Below are 26,742 nucleotides of genomic sequence, written 5' to 3' on the forward strand. Positions count from 1 at the left end.
ACATACATTTCTGAAAAATTTGTAGTAAAATTGCTTAAAAATCCTATTACATGCCAATTTTGCAAAAATATTTCCTCAGTAAACTAAATTAGTCAAAAACGATAGCATGTTGCTAAAATAGAAGCTAAACTCTAAATTAGCCTAAAATTCAAGGAACTATTTTTCACAAAAGATAAAGTTTTGGTCTCACTGATTCAAATATAAAAAGAGTTCATTGTTTTGGTGCTGAACACTCACAGCTTTGTCCAGCTTTACTTCACTCTGACTCCATAGAATATAAAGTAACGACTAATTGATTATTACATTTTACATTGACTATTTTAATGGTTGATTAGTCGACCAATCGTGGCAGCCCTACACCAGTGAAGACAAAAAATCCTTAAAAAAATGTTCAGTGCGCTGTCTTGTGGGGTCCAGATGACCCCACTTTTAATGTAAACATGCCTAGGATAGCACAAGGGTTAGTGCCGCAAGCACAGATGATTCTAGATTTATCCTGATTCAAAAAGAACTCCAGTCAAGCTCTAGAATGACCGATGGGAACCATGAGACTGTCCCGGAAGGAGGCCAGACAGCAACATTTCACACAAACAGAAAACATAAAATTCTGGATATTTAGAAGGAGCTGCACGGTGGTGTAGTGGCTAGCACTCTCCCCTCACAGCGAGACGGTTCCGGTCCAATTCTTGCTGGGTTCTTTCTGTGTTCTCCTGGTTCATGAGTGGGTGTTCTCCAGCTTCCTCCCACAGCCCAGAAACCTGATTCATGGGTTGATTGGTGGTTCTGGAGCTGCACTTTTATCGTCATTGTGAATGTTTGTGGTTGCTTGGTTCTGAACTGACTGGGCACCTGTCCAAGGTAAACTCCGCCCTCAGCCAGCCCTGTGACCCAAAAGAGATCAAACGGGTTTGAAAAGAGGGATGGAGGGAAAACTGTCCTTCTGAGTGAAACGTTGATTTTATGTCTTGAGCTTTTTTTACAGTTGAAAGCCAAGAAAATTAAGAGTAGGTGAAGTCACTGCTGTCAGTGGGCGGAGCTTCATCTTCAACTCAAACCATTCAAATGATCTTGTACACCCTACAGCGCACGTGCTCGAACCAGGTTGAACTCATTTTCAGGGAATACCCTGCAGGGGGCAGCAGAGAGTTACCTCCAGTCATTCTGTGACCCTCAAGCACACATGAGGAACTGCTCAGGTGGGGGTAGACTCACTAAACTGTGCTGTGCAGGGGGGCGGAGCCTGAAGGCTAGGGCAGGGGGGCAACGGCTGCTGATCAGTGAGGGACACACGGCGGAAAACAAAGTGAAATGGAGCAGTGGATGAATTACTGTGCAGCTCAGCCTTCAACTTTTGAGGGTGGGTGTCCGGCCCCAGCTGCTGACTGCTGCCCCCCATGACCAAAAACAGCCCGTAGCGCTCAGGATGGAGCACCTTAAACTTGAGGGCACACAGTCGACACACTTCCTCCACGGTGGCGTGGGGCCGCACCTGTAGAGTCTTGGCTGTGCAGCCGCTGTCCCACTCCTGCAGCGCCACCCGCAGGTAATTCTGGGGGGGTCAGAGGAAAAAGCAACCAAGACACAGGTCTGTCAGAACATGGCAGCTCTGCATCAGAGACAAGATTCAACAGACTTTCATGAAAAACATCATCTCTGGCCGACCTGTATGACCTGTGGGCGGAGCTACAGTTCTGCTCTATGACATTTCAGAGGTTTTCTGAGAGAAGTTGTGACTGCTGGGGGGGTCACTACATAAAGAGATTCCTCCAGAGTCTTTCTGCTGCAGATGATGAAGACTCTTCCGTTCTTGTCCTCTAGAGTGACTGAGCAGCTGCACCCCCCTCATTAAGATGCTACTGGTCTTTATTTTCCATCTTCTTCTCATTTTTCTTTTGGAATAAATCCAAAGCGAGACGACATTTCTCATGATTTATCAACATTCAGAGGGAATTTTAAAGGTTTGGCAGGTTTGTCAGCATTAGTTCTGCCACAAACGATTATTTCAATAGTCGACTAATCACTGATTATTTTTTCCAATTTGTCGACTAATCGGCTCATGTGCAAAGTGTATGTAAAACACACAACAATAATTAGCTTTAAACCAACAATAAAGACAATAAACATGATAGTTTATTAATTTTTTAATGAATCGGCCAGCTTTTGTCCTTCATTAGTTTCTGGCATTAAAACAAGATTAAGCTAGAAAAGTTGCATTACATGCGATAATGCTAGAGCAGGGGTCTGCAACCTTTAACAGTAAAAGAGCCATTTGGGCTCGTTTTCTACTAATCAAAACCCAGAAGGAGCCACATAGTCTTAGTTTAGCCTTTAAGAAATCTGGATTTGCATTCATGATCTTCTTTTTTTAATGATAAACATGAATTATGTCCATTTTTGGTACAAACAAAAGAAAAATATTAAAAGAATCTAGCAACTCTCTAAACATGTTGTTTTTATAACCACTGTTGTTCAGCATAAGATAATATGTGCTTTTAACACATAACAATTCAAACTTTCTAACAAAGTTTTGCTTTGCATATGAAATCTGTTCATTCTGGAGGTAGAGTTGAACAAACAAGACATCCTCAGCAGTCTTACTCTGCTGGGTTTTGTTATTTTAGTTTGGGGTTGGATCTTGGTAGTCTTAGTTTGTGAGCTTTGTTTATTTGTTTTCTTTGGGTAGTTTTGGTTAAGCAGCCATTAGCTTTTTGCTGAAAGTAGTCGCTGAAGATTCTGAAGCTGTTTGCTGAAAATGGTGACACAATTTACTTTAATTGCTGCAGGGATTTAATGAAAATACAAAAACTTTTTGCAAAATGTTAAATTTGCTAAAAGACTGGACATTTTTTAAAGAACTATGAAAGAACGCTGAAGTTGACCTAAATTTCTGAGAATTTTTGTAGGAAAATTGCTTAAAAATCCCTAATACATGCCAATTTTGCAAAAATATTTAGTGTGTTGCTAAATTATGAGCTAAACTCCACATTACCCAAGGAAACCTCTGTAGATGACAAAATAAGCCAAAAAGCTGGTTTGTTGCTTAAATACTAGCTAATCTCCAAAAAGCCTAAAATTCCTCAGTAAACTAAATTAGTAAAAAATGTTAGCCTGTTGCTAAAATAGAAACTAAACTCTAAATTACCCTCAAAACCCTTAGTAGATAACAAATTAACCAAACACGTTAGCATGTTGCTAAAATATTAGGGAAGCTCAAATTTTGTGAAAATTACTATCAGACATATACATATACCTAAAACATAAAACATATTACATGAATATATTTAAAGGGTTGTCGCTAATCTACCTAAAATTTTGAAGACTTTCTCACTTATTTCCTATGGCAAATATTTTGCTCAATATTTCAAAAACGCTAAAGTTTATGAATACCAAAAAACAAGCAGTAATGTCCTGAACGAGCTGAAAGATTTTTTACCTGCTGAAAAACGAACAGAAAGGAGCAGGAGAATCACTGCAGTGTGAATGCTGACTAAACATTTACACAATCAGATGAGGTCAGCATCTGAAACAAGGAACTGTTTTTCACAAAAGATAAAGTTTTGGTCTCATTGACTCAAATTTAAAAAGTTCATTTTTTTGGTGCTGAACGCTCACAACTTTGTTCATCTTTACTACACTCTGACATCATAGAATATAAAGTAACGACTAATCCACTATTAAATTAGTCGTCGACTATTTTAATAGTGGATTAGTCGACTAATTGTGGCAGCCCTAGTGAGCATCATGAGTGTGCACAGGTGATCTAGGAGGCCTAGAGTCAGACTCACCTGGAAGTCCTCGATGGCGGGGGCGGGGCGTTTTGCGGTGCGCCGGCGGTGCCACTGCCTGAGCGTGTTCTTGGTTTCGGAGCTCAGGACTCGGGCCGCCTGCTCCTCCTGGAAGTTCTTGATCAGGGACAGGGCTCCGTAGGTGCTGGTCAGGTAGTACCCCCCTTCTCCGTGCAGCAGCAGGGGATCCAGCAGCTCCATCATGTACAGGACCTGGTTGTCCAGCTCGGGGAGGTCGCACTGGGCCAGAATGTAGGTCAGCATCGGCAGGAAGTCATCCGCGCCACACAGACGACCTGAGGACAGGGATGGGGGGTTAGATTCTCCTCCACCTCAGAGACTCTGAAGAGGCGGGGCCCCTCACCTGCAGCGTCCTCCATCAGGGTGTAGATGAGCTTGCAGGCGCCCAGCAGCACCCTCACCTTCTCCTCTGGGGAGTACAGCGCGCACATGTTGAGGAGCTTGGTCCGGATCTTCTCTATGGCCACGGCATCGGGGGGGCACATGTCAGCCACCCCCATCTCCTGAGGGTGCTGGGCCTTGGCGAGGGAGAGGTTCTCCTTCAGCTGCTGCCACGCCCCGCTGCGCACCTGGAAATCCTGCAGGGCGGCGCTCACCATGGGCCTCAGAGGTTTCAGCACGCACTTATGCATGGCTCTCTCCAGAACGTGGTCTGGGGGGGGGTGAGGGGGGAGAAACAGCTCTGAATAACAAAACAAGTTCTCAGAAAGACAAGAGTTCAGACAGAACAGCTCTGATCCTCATGGAGGAGACGTCTGAGGACAACAAACTCTTTCTTCACATGTGCAGACGTTTATGATGTCACTCCTGGGGGGGCAGACATGACACCAGAGCATTTGTCCTGAGATGATTTTAGATTTATGAGCTCCCCGACTGCAAACAGAAAGAGGAGCATGAGGCCACACCCCCTGGCCGTGGGGGTGTGGCCTCAGATCCAGCTCAGATGGGAGCATCAGACTCAGAAGGAGAACTAATTAGCACAGCTGTTCTCACCGAGCCCCCCCCGAGAAAAACAAGCTCATTCACCAAACAGGCGGCGGGGGGGCACAGATGGGTCCAGTGCACAGGCCGGTCCCTGATGGACCGCTGATACACCTGATACACGCCTCACCTGTTTAAAGACTCACAGGGAGGAAATATCAGGGGGCATCAGAGGGCGGATGGAGGGGGGGGTTCACGACCCGATCTGCTGCCCATGCACGTGTCAGTGCACGTGGCCTGCAGCGCTCCAACCTTCAGCTGAACGTTAACAACGACGTCCTTGTGTTGTTGGTCTCCATGCAGAGCTGTGGATACAGTGAGCAGACGCGCCTCCCTCAGTGTGAGGAGAAACTGAATGCATGTATTCAGCAAACAGAGGAGTCACGACTGGAGCTGCCACGATTAGTCGACACATCAACGACTAATCCACTATTGAAATAGTCGACGACTAATTTAATAGTCAATTAGTCATTTCTTTATATTATATGGAGTCAGAGTGTAGTAAAGTTGGACAAAGCTGTGAGCGTTCAGCACCAGAACATACACTTTTATATTTGCGTCAGTGAGACCAAAACTTTGTCTTTGTATAAAACAGTTCCTTGTTTCAGATGCTGACCTCATTTGATTGTGTGATTGCTTAGTCAGCATTCACACTACAGTGATTCTCCTGCTCCTCTCTGTGCGTTTTTCAGCAGGTAAAAACTTAATTACACTTTCAGAGATTTCATCAATCTTTGCATCTAAACCTTCAGCTCATTCAGAACGTTACTGCTTGTATTTTTGGTATTCATAAACTTTATCGTTTTTGAAATATTGAACAAAATATGCGCCATGGTAAATAAATGAGAAAGTCTTCGTATTTCAGATTTTTAAGTAGATTAGCAACAAGACTTTAAATATATTCATGGGATATGTTTTCATCTTTTAGAGTATTTTTTTTTTTAATTTGAGTTTAGCTTCTATTTTAGCAACAGGCTAACATTTTTGACTAATTTATTTTACTGAGGAATTTTAGGCTATTCTGGAGTTTAGCTAGTAGGTAAGCAACAAGTTAGCTTTTTGGCTTATTTGTCATCTACTGAGGTTTCTTTGGGCTAATTTGGAGTTTAGTTCATATTTAAAGCAACACACTAAAGATTTTTGCAAAATTGTACTATTTTAGCAATTTTACTTCACAATTTTAAGTAATTAAGGTCAACTTCAGCGTTCTTTCATGTCTCTTTAAAAATATTCCAGTCTTTAACCAAATAGCTTTTGCATTTTCAGTAAATCCCTTCAGCAGTTAGAGTACATTGTGTCACCATTTTCAGCAAAAAGCTTCAGCATCTTCAGTTACTACTTTCATCAAAAAGCATTCACTCTAACATTATCGCAGGTATTGCAACTTTTCCAGTTTAATCTTGTTTTAATACAGAAACTAATGAAGGACAGAAGCTGGTCTGTTCATTCAAGGTTTAATAAACTATCATCTTCACTGTCTTTATTTTTATTTAGTTTAGAGCTAATGATGGTTAAGTTGTGTGTTTAGTTGACTAATCAGAAAAAGTAATCGATGATTAGTCAACTATTAAAGTAATCGTTTGTGGCAGCCCTAGTCACTACTCAGCTCCACTCATAACAGAATCATTTAGATTACGCTGTTTAGATAAATGGATTAAATCGTGTCGTTTTTAAGATTTTGTCTCTAAATCAAAATATCCAGGTGAGCATGATCAGACTAACTCGTGCGCTGTGCTCTGTACGTCAGTCTTCTTTTTAGCATGAAAGAAGACAGCTGAATTCCCAGAATGCACCACTGAGCTGCTCCAAACAGCTTTTTGGCTTCAGGAAAACAGGTTGCAGCTCAGAAACGAACACCTGAAGGGAGTGGGCGGGACAGGGACAATCAGAGGGATCCCTTTTTGGTTTGTTACCTTTCTGTGAGGAAGTGACGTGAGTTCTGCAAGAGTTTTGCCTCATGGATGCTTCTAGGTGGAGTGTACGCTGGTGCGCTTTGGCTACCGCGCTCCCTCGAGTGAGGTGTCAGATTTACAAATCAATGAACTCAATATTGTTAACGGCTACTGATTGCGTTTCATTTATTTTCATAGACAGAGCAGGTTCACATATTTATCTCTGATCTATTTTTTGACACACCTCACTTTACTCTCGCCAAGTGTAATACCCCCGGGTGGTTTGAATTTCCACACGAACAATGCTGATAAGACTTACAATGACTTCACATCCTGTCTGGACAGGATATGACTTGGTAGTGCCCTCACCAAGCACACTACTTAAACCTAGACTGCTGCTCGGGTGTCTCACACATGCCACTCTTCTGATCTATTTTCAAAGCGTTCCCAGTGGTCTTTTAATTATGATTATTCGGGTTTTATCCAAAATGTATGTGGTTTTCCAGACATAATTTCTGCAGGGCGGCAGGAGTTCATTAGACATTCCCCTTTGAGTTGTAGGCGGGACTGTTGGCCATGTATAAGCTTGTGCTCATTTCCTACATCTGCAGTATATTCACTGGATCCATCAACCCCTCCCCCCTCTTGTTCCAAACAGGAAGTACCTGCTGGTTCCAAGAAGCCAAAATCCCATAGACTTCATTAGAGAAATAGATATTTATTACTCAGTCATTTTAATCGTCAGAATAATCATTCTTGCTCTGATACTTTCTACCTAACATTTTCTTCCTAATCCTAATTTTTTTAAATACATTTTTTCTTTATCACCAGTTATTCAAGTTATAAAATACCCAGATGCCTCAGTTATAGCATGTGGTGGCCAGTGGCCCCGCCTCCAACGTTTGACTGACAGATTCTCCCGAGCCACTTTCAGTGGGAGGGGTGTGGACTTCAAACAAGCTCACTCATGATTGGTGACAGTAGTTCTTCTAAACACGTGACTCAGACCGACTCGGACCAATCACAATCGAGTTCCAGAATGATGGCGCCTGTATCAGGAAGCAATGGTGAAGGATTTGGCCTGATATTCCAAAAGCCGGAGGTAAGGCATTTTCTATGGATGACGACAACACCTTTCTACAGTGAAAGATTTCCCAAGATCCCTTTCTTTATTCTCTCCCTCTAGCTTACAGCCCCTCACAACTCTAACCTCACATTAGCGGGACAACAAAACAGTGAGCAATATCATTTCTATCCAGCCGAACAGTTTGGATCCAGATTCCGGTTCAGACCAGGAAACAAAGACGTTCATGGATCGTGGATGTTTCAGAATGAAGCGGAGCAGGGACCCAGTGACTCACAGATTGTAGCTTGTACATAACAACAATAAGCTTTTCCAACAGCATTTTTGTGTCTCCTCTTGATCCACAACAGTTTGAATAAAGAAGTACTCAGAAACAGAATTTTAAGTATATTTTTTTTCTTTTTATCTGTCCTCCATTTCAGGAAAAAGGCTGCAAGAACACGTTAAAACCACCAATTTTATTGGAGTGGGTCTTTAAAGCAGATCCCCATTTTTAATGTCAATATTTCACCCAACTAAGCAAGACAACTAAAAGATAAAGGACAAAACTTGAAAGAATATTTAGAAAAATTGTCTTGAAAACTCATTCATCTATCTTCTCCCCTCAGATCAAGAGACCAGGTGTCATCTTCAACAGCATCCACCTTCGTATCTGCCGTCTTTGTCCTTGGGGAGCAGAGCCAGCCGCAGAGCCACACCTCTAACCCCATTCCCCCTGACCTCTGAAACATTGGTCAGCTCCCTCACTTCACTAGAAAGCATAGGTCATCCTTTCTGACTCACATAGTTTCCTTTATCTCTGGTCTCCATTAAAAATGTATTTTGTTTTAAGTTGATCATGACTATTTCAGATAATCACATAATACAGTCGATGTGGACCTCAGAGCAGCTCAGGATTTTCCATCTTCCTGATTCCAGAACAGACAAGCGTCACATATGTTTTGAAACGCAGGCACTTCCTCCTGCTGGAGTTTCCACGTGCACTCTCTGCTTGACTAAATGACTGGAGACACCCCCCCCCCATGGTGTATTTTTGCACTTTTAGTAAAAAATGCTGTCTATTTTTGAAAACAATGAAAAACGGACCGTGGGAGGGGGGTTAACCTGGACGATCCTCTTTCAGGTGACTGTGCCGGGGACCACACTCCACCAGCAGCTGTTCTATGAGCTTCAGAGGAAATGTGGATGTGAAAGTGCTGGACTTGCTTTTATGGGTTTTCTGCAACAGTTTTCCATAAAGACATCACTCACACTTCCCAAAAAGGATTGCAGTTGCATAGTCAACAATGAGATCATGGGGGGGACGCTGCATTAGCATGCATGACCATCAGGAGGTGATGCTCTGATGTGTTGGACCCCCCCACATCAGACAACCATTTTTTCTCAAAATAAAACTTCTTGTTGAGTTTGCAGTAGTTTCGGCTCAAATAACCTGTTCTTAACAGAGCTGACTCAGCGCTTCCGAACACTTCTGTTTCTAAAGGAGAAGGAGACAACCAGAACTGGAACCAGCTTGGATGGAAAAGCTGGCACTCTACTAAACACGTGAGGGGTGGGGGGTCCACTCACCGATGTGGTCCTCAGGGATGAGGCTCTCCAGCGGGGGCTGCATCTCGGAGCTTTGTCGCAGATACATCTTCATCTGGGTGATGAACTGACGGATGGTCTGCAGCAGCTCCAGTCCAGAGGAGAAGCTCAACCACGCCTGGGCGCCCCCCCCGTCCACCATGAAGCTCAGAAAGTCCTGAACCAGGGATCCAAAGTAGGAAGTTCTGTCCAAGGACAGCTCCAGCACCCGGTGGACCGCCTTCTTCTGGGGGGTCAGCAGGGAGTGGAACACACTGCTCATCTTGCGCAGACGTCCTCTCAAGGCCTTCTGGAGGACTAGGGCCCCCCCACTGGGGGGCTGCTTGGGGCTCCGCCCTGCCGGCCCCACGGTCAGGTCAGGATCGCTGTCCAGGCTCACGCCATACTCCGGCTCTTCGTCCTCATCTTCCTCATCTTCCTCCATGCTGCAGTTAGGTAGGAGGGGGGGCGGGAGGGACAGGGGCAGGTGGGTGTCAAAGTCTGCCATTGTTGGGGGGCTGGGCTCATGCAGGAAGGGGATGAAAAAGGAGAAGGACTGTGAGAAACTCAGCGAGTCTGAAGAATCTGTTGAGAAGCTCATATCGCTCAGGCGGGGCCCCCCCCCAGCAGATCCCTCCAGAGCCCCCCGGTCCAGAGAAACCACGTCGTCAGTCAAAACTGAAGACCTGGGAGTCGTCTTCTCCGAGTCATCCTCCTCCAGACTGGATGACTGGAAGCTGCTGGCTCGGTGTGGAGGGGAGGACAGGGGGGGCCACAAGATGGGTATGGGGGAGCTTTTTTGGGGGGGGTTAGAAGAACAGATGTCATCTGAGGAACTGTAGCAAGGAAGGAGGCTGCTGCTCCTCTCCATCTGCTCTGTGAGGGAGTTAGTCCAGGAAATCCTTCCCGGCATACTTCGTGGTCCTACGGCATGGGCGGGGGGCTGCTCAGCTGTGCTGGAGGGAGGGGGTGCAGGGGGTCCGCCAGGGGCACCCCAAGTTGGACTGGTGTCTCTGCCCCCCTCACCACCAACCGGAAGACTGTCTACGCAAGAGTGACCTTCTCCTGTGATGCTGACCCCCCCCTTCAAGGGTTCCCGTGTGGCGTCAGGGATGCAGGAGGTGCTCTGTGTGCCCCCACCTGACTGATGCACCTTTGCAAAGAGAGGATTGAAGAAGCACAGCGCCCCGTTGGCCTGGAGACAGTCCACCGCAGACACAGGGCGAGTTTGAAGAGAAAATGCCTGGACACCCCCAGGAGAGATGGCTCTTTGGACATGTGGGCGGAGTCTGCAGGGGATCGCTGTCCCTGATGGAGACACTGAGCTCTTCCTGCTGTTATGCAGCTCAACATCCCAGAAGCCTGCATGGGCAACAAAAGAAGATTAGACTCTAGTTTACTGTCCATCCACAGATGAGAACTCTGGTTTACGTTTGATTCTAGTACAGTTCTAGTCTTCTTCTAACCTGACTTTAGATCAGGAGTGTCAAACTCAATCACAAAAGGGGCCAAAATCTAAAACACATCTTAGGTCGCGGGAAGAAAAAACATTTATGGAACACTCTTAAACTACATTTTTAAAACTTTAAAACTGAAACTTTTTAACATAAATTATGAACTAGATATATAGCATTACCTGTGATAATGTTAGTGTGAATGTTGTAAGCTGAAGATGACAGCTGAAGATGCTGAAATTGAAAGCTGAAAATGCTGAGGCTGTTGGCTGAAAACAATAAAGCTGTTGCCAGCTAAAATATTAGCTAAATGCCAAATTTGCCTATAAAAAAAAATAAATTAAGTTAAATAAAAATTAAAAAAAACAACTTCAGGTTAGTCAAAACAGCTACCATGTAGCTAAAGAAATAGCTAAACCTCAAAATAGCCTAAAAAACTGAATAAAGTCTAAATTAGCCAAAACAGCTAGCATCCATCCATCCATCTTCTTAACCGCTTCTTCCCTCTCGGGGTCGCGGGGGTGCCGGAGCCTATCCCGGCTGCTGATGGGTGAAGGCGGGGTTCACCCTGGACAGGTCTCCAGTCTGTCACAGGGCCTCAATCACACACACATTCACTCTCACATTCACACCTAGGGGCAATTTAGAGTCACCAATTAACCTATGAAGCATGTTTTTGGACGGTGGGAGGAAGCCGGAGTCCCCGGTGAAAACCCACGCATGCACGGGGAGAACATGCAAACTCCACACAGAAAGGTCCCAGCCGGGATTTGAACCGGGGCCTTCTCGTTGTGAGGCAAGAGCGCTAACCACTGCGCCACCGTGCAGCCCAACAGCTAGCATGTAACTGAAATATTAGCTAAACTCCATAATAGCCTAAAAAATCTTAGTAAGTACTAAAACAGTCCAAAAAGCTAACAGAATGCCAATTTTTAAAACTTTTAAAACTGTAACTTTGTACCATAATTATGAATAATAAAAATGCAGGAAAATTATTCCAGAATAAATCAACTTAAACATTAAATAACTTTCAGTATTTTACTCTCTATAAAAATATATTTTGTCAAAATTATACAAGTTAGAAATGAGCACAAGATAACATCAGGTCATTAATAACAATAAAATAAAATGATCTGGAGGGCCGGATCCGGCCCCCGGGCCTTGACTTTTACATATTAGACTGTTTTTAGCCTGTATCGAGTACTCCTGTCTAATTTTAGCTTAAATTCAGTCTAATCCATCAATTCATTTTTTTTCCCATCCGGGACCGGCAGCAGTCTGAGCAAAGATTCCCAGACTTCCTTCTCCTCAGCCACTTCCTCCAGCTCCTCTGGGGGGACTCCGACATGTAGTCTCTCCAGAATGTCCTGGGTCTTTCCCCGGAGCCTCCGCCCGGTGGGACATGCCCGGAACACCTCTCCAGGTAGGTGTCCAGGAGGCATCCGGACCAGATTCCCCCACCTCAACTGGCTCCTCTCGACGTGGAGGAGAAGCGGCTCTACTCCGAGCTCTCTCCGGGTGACTGAGCTCCTCACCATTTCTCTAAGGGAGCGCCCAGTCACCCTGGAGAGAGCTCATTACATTTACTCTAGTTAAGTTAGGTCAGATCTAGTTTCCAATAAAGTTCAGTCTGGTTTTGATTGGTGCTTAGTCTGATTTTAGTCTGATTTCAGTTAGAATTAAGAAAAAGACGAGTCTAATTTCAATGTACAGTATGTTCAGTCTATTATAAGTTTAAGTGAGTCAGATTTCAGTTCACATTCATCTTGATTTCCCTCGAATTAAGTCAATCAGTGGACATGACTAAGATGAAGACGAACTCATGCAAAGCATAAAATCTCCAACAACAGCAAAATAATTCAAAGAGAAAAGAGTGAGCAGCATTTTACTCCAGAGTTTTTACTCAGAGCTTGACTTTAGAAGCTCAACCTTTTGTTTTCAAATGGTCATATCCACAGCCGTTACTGGAAATGTCTCTGCAGACACTTTAACACATCAACCGTCAGGCTTTCTGCTGCCACAGCGACCCCCCCATCAAAACCCAAAAGCTTTTTGAAACACATGAAAAAGGAAATAAGAGCTGGAAACAGTGGAGGTCAAACTGTCAGCGAGTCATACCCCCAAAGGAAGTCCCTGCAGCCTCGTCTCGGTCCCTCTGGTGATCCTTTCAGAGTGTCTGACAGACCAGCAGCCCTTCTGAGGCTGCTCTGTTCTGACTCACATTCACCAATGCTGAGCTGGGCTCCTCCCCTCAGAGGAGGCGGGAGCTTCTTCCTTATTATGACTGGAGCACAAAAGCATCCATGTTGTCTCTTTTTGCTCATTTCAAGCCAAATGTGATCCCCTCAACATGTGAAAAGGGTCCCCCAAGCTGCACAGGAGACAATATTCATTTCCAATGAATAACGTCCCCCCTACCCCAGAGGTCTGCAATCCATGGTGGATCCTTGACCAAACATAAAAAAATCATGGAGACTGCTGATCCAGACATGTCGACCGTCAGAGTCAGCAGCTCCTGATAATGTCTGTCTAACAAAACTACCTAAAGAAAACAAATAAACAAAGCCTGAAAACTAAGACTACCAAGATCCAAACTAAAATAACAAAACCAAGCAGAGTAAGACTGATGAGGACAAAGAGGGGAAAAGAACAAAATAAAATAAAAGAGCATTTTTTTAAAGAAAGGATTACTTAGTTAGCATTTATTTAATTTAGATGAGTTAAATGTATAAATTGATGTCTGAGGTTCACATAGATGATAAACTATGTAGGTTTTTACATCCTGTTGACCTGAAGACGTCTTGTTTGATCAACTCTACCTCCAGAATGAACAGATTTTATATGGAAAACTTTGGTAAAAAGTTAGATATTTTAGGAGTGAAAAGACATATTATCTTATGCTGAACAGCATTAGTTACTAGCTGTCCAGAGCTGCACTGAGATGATCCTGTTTGTAAATGTAAAAAAATAGACATAATTAATATTTATTTATTTTTTTAAAAGAAGGTCATGACTGAAAATCCAAATTTCTTAAATGCTAAACTAAGACTGTGCAGCTCCCTCTAGGTTTTGATCAGTAGAAAACGAGTCCAAATGTCTCTTTTACTGTTAAAGGTTGAAGACCCCTGACCTACCAGGACGATGACAACATGGATGTTTGTCTCTCCCAATGTTGATTTTTGTGACTATAGGAGAAGTCTAAAAGGTAAATGATGTTTACTTTTATATAGTGCTTCTTTCTCTTCTTAGAAGACCCAAAGCGCTTTACAGTCACAGTCCCATTCACTCATCAACACTGGCGCCAGCCTTCCACCAGAGGCAATGTGGGGTTCAGTGTCTTGCTCCAAGACACTTCGACACATGAGAGGGCAATGCGGGAATGGAACCTGGAATCTTCCAGTCAGAGGTCGACCGTCATTGCTCTAACATTTTTCTGGTTTGACACATCAAACCCAGAGAACCATGGTAACCATTCTGGGGATGGCAGTGCAGAGGGTGGGATGGATCTGATTTGATTTAGAGTTCAGTTGAAGTGTGGGCATGGAGGAGAGCAGCTGAACACGGCAGAACAAAGCCTGAAGGATGGAGCCCACCTGAAGAAGTCCACTTCAGTTATCCTCACGAGAGGATTCCTCAGTCTTAATAAAAGTCTTATCTCATATGAGACAGGAGGAACTCCTGACCCCCCCACCACTCCACAGTCAGTTGTGTTACTCATCCAAACACCACGTGAGTCATGCAAAAATGAATCTGCAGTTCACACATCAGATTCAGCTTCAACAAATGAGGATTTACCTCCTACTGCAAATACTCAGAGCCTTAACAAACCAACTTAACAAAACTCACACAAGTCATGGCTATCAAACACAACATCCATGGGTTGCTCTTACCCCCCCACTCCATAGATTAGCAAAAACACAAAACAAACCTGCGCCCGTTTTGGAAACCTCCTGCAGATCGCTGAGGGTTGCAGCTGAAGAGATGCACTCCGGCAGCTTCAGAGTGATGGGAAGAACATCTCTAAAAAAGGAGAAGAGACTTCATTGACCTGTGGCTAGGATTAACACCCCACCCACCTCACAAAGACAAAGGAACCATTGTGGTCAGTCATGAACATCTGCTTCCAGGTGTTAAACGGACAACAGGGATGCTGGGAAGGTGGAGTAGGGAATGATGAACTTACCTGCTGAAGCAGCAGAAGGCCACAAGGCGGAAAAGGTCAGCAAAGCTCAGGGTGGACCCCTCCAGGGAGAAGGCTGCAGCACAGCAGACAGCAGAGGTCAGCTCATCCGTCCTCACAACTGGGTCATAAAATTGGTGACTGACTAAATACTTTGCTCCACTGAGAGCAGGAAACCCTCAACCATATGACTTCTGCTGCTGCTATTTCAGCTTTAGAATGGTGCTGATGTGACAGAGGGGGGAGGAGCTTACTGCACTGGCTCTCCTTGATGGGAAACTCTCTGACAGGAGCCGCGGCGTCTCTGCCCGTGTGCAGACAGATGACCTTCCTCTGCAGGCTGCTGGACTTCCTGACCAGGAACGTCTGCAGGAACAGGAGCACACGTCTGACACACATCACTGTTTGCTTCAACTGGCTTTACTTTTGCCCCCTGCTTGTTTTAATACGTAAAACTGAAACACTTTGATTTTAGCATCATAAACTTGAGAAGAACTATGTTGAGGCTGCAGTGGTGCAATACTAATTAACTCTGATTATCTGATCTGTTACCTATTTTCTACTTTTCAGTTAAATTATATTTTAGGGAGCAATCAAAACACAACATGTCAGTGCTACTTAAAAACCCATAAAATCTTAGTCAAGTATGAAATTACAGATTATAGTCATAAAGGAAGAATCAGTCAGAAATCCTGTTCTCTATTCAGAGTCGGGCTCAGATAAAGCTGCTCCGATCTGCTCTTACCCCAGGGGGCTGCCTCTGCAGGATTCGGACTGCCCCCTGCTGGCTGAGGGTGAGCAGCAACCACACGGAGTGTGTGTGTGTCACTCGGTCCAGAACTGTGAGGCGCCGCTGCAGAGACGCATACCCAGGGTCACTCGCCATGAGCGCCGGGGGACGGTCGGCGGTCTGCAGGAACAGAGCCCCCACCTCCTTACTGAGCCTGGAAACAAACGTTTCTGACTTCAAATGATGTCTGAAACAAATACAGTTACTAACAAGGAAAGATCACAATAGTCCACGTTTTCATCTGATTTTAATCCAACAAGAATCAACTCATTTAGGAATGCTAAAGAGGAAAAATGTCAACATGATCTTCAGTTACCATTTTAAAGTGAACGTCCCGATTCCTAAAATGTTCATGTGGATCTAATTAGGTTCAGATTTAAGGTGAACATACTCATTCAACATGTTTCTGCATGAGATTTTCTCCCAACAATTATAAACTACAAAAGTTGCATTACCTGCAGTAATACTAGTGTGAATGCTTTTTGCTGAAAGAAGTAGTCACTGAAGATGCTAAAGCTGTTTGCTGAAAGCGGTGACGCAATTTACTTTAACTGCTGCAAGGATTTACTTAAAATACAAAGACTATTTCCAAAATTTTTAATTTACTAAAGGACTAAAAATGTCCTTAAAGAAAGAACACAGAAGTTGACCTCAATTTCTGAAAAATGTGTAGTAAAATTGCTTTAAAATCCCTATTACATGCCAATGTTGCAAAACAAAAATAGTGTGTTGCTTAAATATGAGCTAAACTCCAAATTAGCACAAAAAACCTCAGTAGATGTCAAATTAGCCACAAAAAATAGCTAAACTCCAAAATAGCTTAAAATTTCTCAATAAACTAAACTAGTCAAAAACGTTAGCATGTTGCTAAAATGTTAGCTAAACTCTAAATTTGCCTAAAAAACCTCAGTCAATAACAAAAGAGCCAAAAAAGTTAGCCTGTTGCTAAAATATTAGGTAAAGTCCAAATTAGCAAAAAACAAAACCTCAGTTGAAGCCATATTAGCCAAAAAAAACAACCTATCACATTGCTTAAATACTAGCTAAACTCCAAAATAGCCTAAAATTCCCCAGTAACCTAAATTAGCAAAAAACATTAGCATGTTGCAACTCCAATTTTTTTGAAAATTACTATAAAAGATGAAAACAGCCCATGAATATATTTAAATGTTTGTTGCTAATCAACTTAAAACTTTGAGTTTTGAAGACTTCCTCATTCATTTCCTCTGAGGTATATTTTGTTTAATATTTCATAAACTATAAAGTTTATGAATACCAAAAATACAAGCAGTGATGTCCTGAAGAAGCTGAACGTTTAGATTTCAAGATTAATGAAATCTTTGAAAGTGTGATTGAGTTTTTATGTGCTGAAAAACATACAGAAGGAGCAGGAGAATCACTATAGTGTGAATGCTGACTTAGAAATCACACAATGAAACTTTCTTTTCAAAAAGGTGATCAGACATAGATATTTAGTTTATTATAATTACAAAGGTATGATTTCTGTCAAGAGTTCATAAATATGAGTTCTAGTTAGTTAAACCTTCCAAACACTTTGGCGAATTCCTTTGAAAAATGCAGAAGGAAGTTTCTGTGATGCTCAGAAAAAACTTCCAATATCCGTTTACAACTTCATGACTCATCTGTGTGTGTCTGTGGGGGGGGTCACTGTATCGCTGAGCAGTGAACATGCAGGAGGAAACAAAGCGCGAGTGAGAACATGTTGAACTGCTGTCATAACACCGATAGAGCACCATGAATCTGCAGTCCTGCTCACAGCAGGGAAGCCAGTTTCCTGATGTGCTTTTGGGGTGGATGTCATTGAAGCTCGAACTGGTAAAACGTGAGAGAAGCCTTCCTTTTGAAGAAAAGCTGGATTCTGACTTTGACTCAGACCTCCAATGGTATGAGAAGGAAGGTTTTTTAATTCCCTTGAATCTCGAGACATTGTGGACCCATATGGAAAATCCCCACAACAAAAAGAAGAGAAGAAACAGAACAAGAACAATGTCAGACCAGAGAAGCAACAGCAGGACAGAGCCAGAAGTAAGAGAAGTTATGGAACAAGAAATCTGCTGAGCAGTCTTCTGACATTGAATAAATGAAATGGTTTATTTCAAGCAATCAGGTAATAATAGATAACATAAAATCTTACATTATCAATCACAAGTTGATCACTTCAAAGGGAGTGTAAGGAAGCGAACTTATATAATCCCACCCCGACTCGACCATACCATTTTCTCTACATGAATTATCAATATCCAGTTCAGGACTTCATATGAAATATTTATACCCTACAATAATAGATTCAAATTATTGAAAATCATTAAGATCAATAATGTAATTAAATTTCAAACATCCACAAATAAGTCATTTATATTAATCAGTACCAAAATTTTAAATATGCTCAGGCGATAATCATGAGGAAAGAATCATCCACATTAATCATTGCCAAAGATCCAAGCATTTTCAGACCATCACCAGAAAAAAAATAAAATAAAATCACCCACATATAGGACCAGCATAACAAAAAAATCTACTTTGACCAATGACTTTAGGAGAAGGAAAGTAAAAGAAAAAAAAATCAAGAATATGTGAAGAATCAGTGATACATCCCAGTTTAGGTGACAGGTTTAAGGCCACGTAATCGTTCCCAATGTTGTTGTTATGACTGCAGACTGTGTTTATCAGGTCCAAATGCCTTTTAGCTGATGTCATATCAAGTGAATTGTGCTCAAGTTGTCTGCATGTTAGCTGAAAATCAGGTCAAAGTTCACCTTCAGAAGTGATAGATTGTAGACGTCGTTTTCTTGAAATCACATTAAACACTTATCAATTAAAGGCTCAGATGTCCGTAATCCCCCACTTCTCAAAGTCTTTCATACTTTTTGGAAGCGGATGACAGACCTCAACAGTGTTTAGATCCAAGGAAATAACTCTTTGTCCTCAGCAGTCTTACACTGCTGGGTTTTGTTATTTTAGTTTGGATCTTGGTAGTCTTAGTTTTCAGGCTTTGTTTATTTGTTTTCTTTAGGTAGTTTTGGTTATGCACCCATTATCAGGAGCTGCTGACTCTGACGGTCGACATGTCTGGGTCAGCAGTCTCCATGACTTATTTTATGTTTGTCCGAGGATCCACCATGGAGATAAAAGAGACACATGTGGATCTGGAGATGCAGGTTACAGACTCCTGATCTAAACAGAACCCGCTCTGTCTGTCACTCGGCCGGGCTCATCTGTGACATCACCACCTTCAAACTCAAACTTTATTTATGTGTATAGCACCTTTTATTTGGCCGAAACACAAAGCGCGTAGCATAAAAGCAAATAAAATACATATTAGAAACATAAACAAACTGAGTGTTTAAAAAAAAATTCACACAGAAAACAGGAACACTGACACAAAATGAACATCCCTCCCTCCCTCCCTCCCCCAGTTCCTTGTTTTAAAATGTCAATAAAATCTGCTGCCACTTCAGGAGTTATATATCGTTTCGTCACAGTTCTGTCATCACAACAATACTAGTCCGTCAGATATAAACGGTCTGCAGTAATAACAGAGACTCAAGAAAGACTTCATCACCCTCATCCACTGTAGACATTCAACTCATTGGTCTGCTACAACTACAATACGACTCAAAGTCTACAGAAACCTTATGAATACTTCATATTCTAACAATTTCACAACTTTCTGAAACTCGCTTTATCTTCTTCAATCAGATGCCAAACCAAATCGGATCTCATCTTTTATCCATAAGCATTGAATATACACTCTGCTCTAACAAACCGCCCCTGACTGACTGGATGAAACTCTACGGTTCTCTGCTAAAGTCCCGCCCACCGACGTCATGGAAGGTGAGCAGTTCAGAATGGACAGACATGCCCCCACCTGTGTAGATTCCAGCCGAGCCGATCTGAAATCAAGCTGGATCAAACTTCTCCCAAAAAACTGCTTTATTATTTTTCCATAAACACAAAAAAGAAAAAATATGAGAAAAAAGAAAAAGCTGAAAGAAACAGAATTCCAGGAAAAATATCAAATAGACAGAAGAGAGAAATTCTTATTTTTTGGGCTGCCTGGTGTGACTTAAGCATGTTTTTATTTTTGTATTTTTTTTTATTTTATTCAAAAACATGTCGATTAGTCTGTTGACAAATTAGTTGTTTTTATAAAATTACATCTAAAACTTTCATTCTGTTGTAAAACAAAACAAATCACATTTTTAGAATTTTCTGTTTTTGAATGCTTTTATGTCTAGTGTTTAAATATATCATGTAAAGTGACCAAATAAAGGATACTGTGTAATTGGAGAGGTTGTGCTGATTAAAATGAGACCACATAAGCAGCAGGTATCCTTTCAAATTGAACATACAGAAAATTCAAATACAGACAAAAGCTGAGTTTTAGACCCTTAAATGGTTAAAAATAAACGTTTCTCGATGTACAATTTTGCGTTGGATTTTATATTGTGATCATTTGCAGATAATAAGTGGCTGGCAAATGCTCTAACTAAAAAAGAAATTCAGTTGCAAATTAATCGCAATCACATTTTTCCAGATTTGCGATTAATTTGTTAATTTTTTATAATCGATTTCTGGCCTTTAATAAAAATCCATTTAAAGACGGTCTAACAATACTGGTGGATATTTATAAGAAGATCAATATTGTATGAAACAAAGTGGATAATTTGTAGAATTTATTCGTGATTTGTAAAAAGGTAATTAACTACTAAACTACAATTTTAACAGTGATAACTCAATCCAGGCTCAGATTCTTTTTCAGGATGAACAATCCTATTTCCTTTATTGAATCTTGATCCATGGTGTATTTTCTGTCTTATGTAGCTTCACAGTTAGAACATTCCTAAATATCCTTTTGACAAGTTTCCACAAATGAACATTTTAAGTTTTTGAATCTTCCTTCTGAATATTTGCAGCCAGTTTAACCTTTTTTGTAGTCTAGCTCAGTGTTGGACGTGTGATGGAGATTTTCCTTTAACTGGCACTAGGGATGCTACCAACCGGACACCAACTTCAGCCCCGTCTGACTTTAAGGTGTGGCAGATAAATACTTACAATGATACCATCATAAAATCTTGTATTTTCCACTGTAATAATGCCTCTAAATCCACAGTAAATGCAACATTTCAGAATTGATTGCTGTATGTTGTGCAGAGCGGGCCTGGTGTGTGGGAACAACTGTTGGAATGATCCAGATTTTTCAGTGAGATTCATGTTAAGTGCAGAGGATTTTCTCTTTAAACCTGGAGGCAGTTTTCGGTTTCCTCACTGACTCTTTTCAGCCCAAAGATGTTGGTTTTATTAACTTTGCTAGTCTGAGGGTTTTTGTTCACTGTAGTAGACGGAGCAGCTGCTTTAAGAAGGTATTTAAGACGCGTGAAGAGAGGAATGTCTCGACATGCATCAAGAGTGAGTCAGAGACAGAATGCGGTAGTTTTACAAAATACAAACTTCCTTCAGGATCAGGAAGTAAAAGGTAAAAATAGTAGTTACGGTATGTATTTGTTCTGTCTGCAGCCCTGTACTGAGTGACCGGCACCGGTCCGGGCTCCACTGCCCCACACCACCGACTCAACACTGAACAGGATCAGGCTGCTTGCTTCGATTGGGGGATCCTGTAGTGATGCCCCGTGTGATTTGAGTGTGTCTGTTTCTTTTTATTTATAATCTTACGTATATGTTATGAACTGTGTTAGGGGAAGGTGTGGAGGATGAGGGCATTATTCATTGTTTATTTCCCTTTTTGGTTTATTTTGCTTGATCTTGAAAGATGTTTTAACTCTGCATCACTTTGTGGTACTGAGGCATGAACAGTGCTTCAGAAATAAAGTGTGACATGACTAAGAACAGAGGAAAAACTCAGAACACTGAGACAGGGTCTGGTCTGGTCTCCCCGCGGAGCCTCTTTAACTATCAGGCGTATCCGTTTAAGAAAGTGTGAAAATGTCAAGTTTCACCAGGTATTATTCACAATCTAAGTTCATAGCAGCTGATAAAAACTGATGACCGAACATTCTAGTAGCACTTGAACGCACCGCTCACGGACAAATATTTGAGACATGAAAAGAAAAAAACAGCAGATTTATAAAGTTTTGCGTTTGCAACTAGTTTCAAGCTGTTGTAATTTTAATCTGTGAATGTGTAAATTGTATTTTCTATTTTTTTTATTTTGTAATTTTTGTACTTTTGCATAAAATGTATTATATGAGTTACAAATCAAGAATCCTAGGGCTGGGTTAATAAAATTGATTAACCGATTTGGATCGATTTCAGCTTAATTGATCAATAACAGATTAAAAAAAAAAGATATAAATCTATTTATCACATGAAGCTAAAGTCCGCTAGCTTGATGCTAACGATTAATGGAATTTCCCATAGGACGGCTAATGCTAAACTTCTGTCAACCTAAACAGACATTGTGACTAAATGAAGATCTTTATAAACTCACAGACGTGAATTTTATAAACTCTTTTAAGGACATACTTTTTAAAATAACCATTTTTGGCATAAAACATTGCGTTTTGCTCATACTTTCGTCTTCTTCTGGAATAAATACTACAGCCCGATCGCCACCTAGTGTCCAAACTGAAACGTCCTCCAGGAGAAGCAGAACAATGTTTACATGTTAATGATCTGAACATTTTTGGTTAGAACTTCTCCTTTAGAGAATCCATGGAACACTGGATGATATTAACAATCTCATTATTTCACTGATACATTTACAGTATGTGAACTGGATCAGATTAATGTAAATATATTCAAAACAGATAGATTATTAATGTATTTATAAACAAATGTGTGTAAATGTGTAAACTCAACATTGAATTGAATTAAAGAATCAAATTGAAAAATTCTAAATTGAATCGTTTCTAGACATTATAATCGATACCCAGCCCTGAAGAATACGCACACACAAATCAACAATTACACATGCACAAATCCTTAGTTATGCACAAATCAAGAATTACACACACACACAAATCCTAAATTAGGCACAAATCAGGAACCACGCACGCGTTAATCTGGGTGAAACTTATTCCTTGTGCTGGTCCCCAGCCCCGATAAAATACAGGGTTATGTCAGGAAGGACATCCGGCACAAAACTCTCTGCCAAAGCACCTGTTCACCTTCAGCATACCCTGATGGGATATGTCAAAGGTCAACAACAACTTTAAGAACAGGTAAAAAAAAAAAAAAAAGTATCAGAGCAAGAATAGTTATGACTCAGTCCAGCTCTCTTATACAGTCAGTGTTGGAACAGAGGAGTAGAAGGAAAGCCAGTCTTCATGAGGCTTTAGAGCTGCAGTCTGGGCTCACCTCAGCAGAGTCAGGATGTTCTGGTCTCCATCTGAAGGCTTCCTCTTCTCTCCCATCTCTTTCCTCAGAGAGCCGATCTCCCAGGCAAAAGAGTCTATGAGCTGCAAAAACAACATTTGATCATGAGGATGTTCACAGCTCTATCTGGAATCAAGAAGTCCCGGCTGGAGATTTGAATTTCACAAGCAGCAGTCTCAGCAAGGACGGGTAGACCTTCACCACACAGTAGAATGTGACCGTGGGCACGTACTCCCCAGATGTAAAGGTCAAACTTCATACAGAAACGAACCTCTAAGCAACCCAGTGTCTGGTTGTGTATCTGTGACAACTGTGGGGCGGGGGTCATTAAATCAGTTTGATGTTATTGGAGGATTCATTTTTAATTTGGGGAGGATATGCAAGTTAGCAGACTCAACAATATGTCTCTTCACTTTGTCCCGTCTGTTTAAAGAGTAACCAAACTGGGAACCTTGAGGCTGACTCCGCCCACAGCAGAAATGAGAAAATCCAGTCAGAGGGGCGGGGCTGGAGAACAGGACTGTTCTCATTACTGGAGCTGACTTAAATGGTTTGACCAACCACGGAATTCAAAGGTAATATCTCATTTCAACCTGTAAGGGGCATCACACTCACAGTTTTTTACTATATTTTCAAAATTTGTCAACCACCAACAGACTTTTAAAGCCCCATTGCTAGTTGATTTAGGGTTTGGTTACCCTTTAAAGATCAACTGTAATGACAAACTACATTTCAAATTTTTCTATGAATAAATATGTTATTTTTTTAGGAAACATAACGTATACCTGATGCACGATTGTGGGAAAGCATGTAAACAGGTGGATGTTGGGAAGTAAGATCAGGGTAATTCCACGCAAACAGTCCCCCTCTCCACTCAGAGTTGAACTTCTAATGACTTCCTGCCGTTCTGCAGAAACTATGTCCTTGAAAACCACACAGGTATTTAGACTTCGGCTAAAAACATCATAATCATTAGTAAAATACCACAGTAAATGCTTTTACTGTAGACCAGGGGTCATCAAACTTTGTTCTGTTTTTTTTTAGGCTAATATTGAGTTTAACTAATATTTTAGCTACATGCTAGCTGGTTTGGCTAACTTATGTTTTTCAGTTTGTTGAGGCTAATTTGGAGTCAAGCTAATATTTTTGCGTTATGCTAGCTATTTTGACTGAATAAGACATTTGACCTTTTTTGGCTATTTTGGCATTTAGCTACTAATTAAGCTACATGCTAGCTGTTTTGGCTAGTTTAGAATTCGTTCCAGTTTTTAGGCTAATTTGGAATTTTGCTAATATTTTATTTAGCTATCAGCTTCAGCGTTTTCAGCTATCAGCTTCGGTGTTTTTCAGTGTTCAGAGTGGGAATTGAACCATTGATGAATGGAGCAAACTGGTCAGGCGTCATCCACCAAATCATGTCAGTGATGATCTGTCAGAGTGTACCTGAGTGCTTAGAACCCACACACGACTGACTGACACCCACCTTAAAGAAATGCCCCTTGCCTTGCTGCTGGGGGGGTGCAGTCTTGCCTCCTGACGTCATGCCGTTTCCGTGACCGTCCGTCAGGCTGACCATGAGAACCTGCCGGGAACAAAGACCACCTGCGGGACTGACCACAGAGAAGAGCGGGATCCGCTGATGACGTCACGAGTATGTCAGAAAATCTCGTTTCAGTGGGAAAGTTCGGGTTCATGTTGGAATCTCTGATGTCTTAAGTTCTGCTCCATTCTGAGGTTCGACTCTGATTCTGCAGTGGAGGATTTAGATCCAAACGCACGGGCGGGGGGCGCGCGCGCGTGCCTTTACGTGAATGAAACTTTTAAAACTTTCCAGTTAAAAACTTCCCGGTTCTTACCTAAAACGGTCGGATTGGTTCAGATCCGTGGAAGAGCGGTCTGCCGATTCTCTGGCTCGATGAAAGAACCTTCACGGTTCGTGTTGGCCCGGTTCGGGTTCAGGCTCTCCGCGCTCTGCTTCGTCTCGCGGGTCCGTTGGACTTTGGATCCCGAAGACCCGCACCTGTCCCGGTACTGTCCATGATCAGAAACTCCTCCATGAGTCTAATCTAAACACTCAGCTGGAACCACCGGCTGTAGCACTTCCGATTCCTTTCAAAATAAAACCCTTCTCTAGTGTTCGCATTGACGTCGGGCTCTCCGGCAGCTGGATGTGGATCTCCCTCCTCCTACAGGCCGACCGACACACACACTGCGTCGTGAGCTGGCGACAAACCGCTAAGATGACGCAATCAGGCTTTTATTTTGAAAGTAGAATCCCTTTTCCCTTTCTCCAGAACGTATACATTTCTGATCACGTGACCCAGTCCTGAAATCTGTTAATTTCGGAATCCCCTTCTGTGATTTCCAACCTTTTGTGCCGATTTGTTGTGTGTTTAAGTGCGTAGTAGTTTTGAATCAGTTCTTCAGAGCTTCCGGTCTTGGATCTGCTGGGAAGCTGTTCCTCTGTACAGAAGTCATTCATTTTCACATCTAAATTCAGACAATAGAAAAAGTGAATTTTCACAGAATGAAGAGGCAGATGAACCCCCAGAAAAGGAGAAAAGTGAAAAGCTCAAGTCGTGAAATTGGAAGGGAGTATGCAGGGATAACGGGGGATGTGTGCATAAGAATTATTTAATTATCTCAATTATTAGCTGGAATCAGAAAAGGCAGAAGCATTCCATTTGGGTTGGGTTCTTGCTGAGAGCAGGTTGTTTCATGTCCCTGCAGTTTGTTCTACAGATGAAATGTAGGAATCGGAGGAACGTGGAGATGAAAATTTGAACCCAACGACACACATTTGCAGCGTCACAGAGGCCAGACTGCAGAGGTCGAACATGATGGTATGCAGTGGGATTTCCTCTCGCACTTTTAAAGTTACAAAAAGACTGGGGCGCTCACATCGGAGCAGTAACGTTGCCGTGGGAGACCGAGGTCAGACCGACTGATTGGCTTCAAATGGTGACCTCCGTATTGTGGAAAACTGGTGTCTGAATTGACTTTATTTCGCTGGAACCAGAGGTAAGACCTTTTCTATGAGTGATGTCACAGCTGCTCTGTCCAGTTCTCTATGTACAATCAATGCATCAATTTCTTCCTTCAATTTAGTCTCAGCTTCATTTAAAGTTCCACTCTGATCATCTTTGATGTATTGTACACACACACATTGGTGCCAACCTTCAACCAGAGGCAATGTGGGGATAAGTGTCTTGCCCAAGGACACTTACAAGATTCAAGATTCAGATGGTTTATTGTCATCTGCACGTAAGGAAACGGGTACATTGAAATTCTTACTTTGCAGCTCACTCTGAATGCCATAAACAAGGTTACTAAAAAATAAGATAAAAATGTAAAAAGAAGATAAAGGATATTTCCAGGACAACTGTTTGGGCAGGCAAGGCGTGAATCAAATCTGCAATCTTCCAACTGCCTTACCGCTGCACCACAGCTGCCTTGGGCTGCGAAATAAAAAAAAAAAAAACTGCCTTTTTCTAGGACAGGGGTCGGAAACCTTTAACAGTAAGAGAGCCATTTGGGCTCGTTTTCTACTCATCAAGACCTAGAAGGAGCCGTATAGTCTTACTGGAGCCTTTAAGGACTTTGGGTTTTTCATACATGACTTTTTTAAATAAT

The 26,742-nt window shown here is 42.1% G+C and overlaps 1 protein-coding gene across 2 annotated transcripts; it reads right to left on the reverse strand.

The window, feature by feature from the left end:
• Positions 1-110: 110 nt before the first annotated feature.
• Positions 111-25,774, reverse strand: LOC112162094 (ras and Rab interactor 2). Of its 2 annotated transcripts, XM_024297744.2 has the most exons (11): positions 24,966-25,774; positions 24,593-24,719; positions 23,092-23,192; positions 15,709-15,907; positions 15,218-15,329; positions 14,967-15,039; positions 14,712-14,803; positions 9,333-10,691; positions 4,150-4,458; positions 3,786-4,081; positions 111-1,549 (listed from the first exon to the last, which is right to left on the reverse strand). In XM_024297744.2, the coding sequence occupies exons 2-11, from the start codon at positions 24,683-24,685 to the stop codon at positions 1,193-1,195; spliced, it is 2,991 nt and encodes a 996-aa protein (XP_024153512.1). In that variant the 5' UTR covers positions 24,686-24,719; positions 24,966-25,774; the 3' UTR covers positions 111-1,192. The 2 variants fall into 2 exon arrangements, with proteins under 2 accessions (XP_024153512.1, XP_024153513.1); XM_024297745.2 differs by lacking the exon at positions 24,966-25,774 and having other exon boundaries at positions 24,593-24,952.
• Positions 25,775-26,742: the final 968 nt, after the last annotated feature.

Source organism: Oryzias melastigma, linkage group LG15, assembly GCF_002922805.2.
Source record: "Oryzias melastigma strain HK-1 linkage group LG15, ASM292280v2, whole genome shotgun sequence".
In the NCBI taxonomy this organism is placed as follows: domain Eukaryota; kingdom Metazoa; phylum Chordata; class Actinopteri; order Beloniformes; family Adrianichthyidae; genus Oryzias; species Oryzias melastigma.

Bases quoted from the DNA above. Each gene is read 5' to 3' on its own strand.
- LOC112162094 (XM_024297744.2), bottom strand. From the start codon at position 24,685: ATGGTCAGCCTGACGGACGGTCACGGAAACGGCATGACGTCAGGAGGC. The intron at 14,804-14,966 runs GTAAGTTCATCA...CTCCTTTTTTAG, and splicing joins GCCTTCTGCTGCTTCAGCAG to AGATGTTCTTCCCATCACTC. The intron at 4,459-9,332 runs GTGAGTGGACCC...ACCCCCCCCCAG, and splicing joins CATCCCTGAGGACCACATCG to ACCACGTTCTGGAGAGAGCC.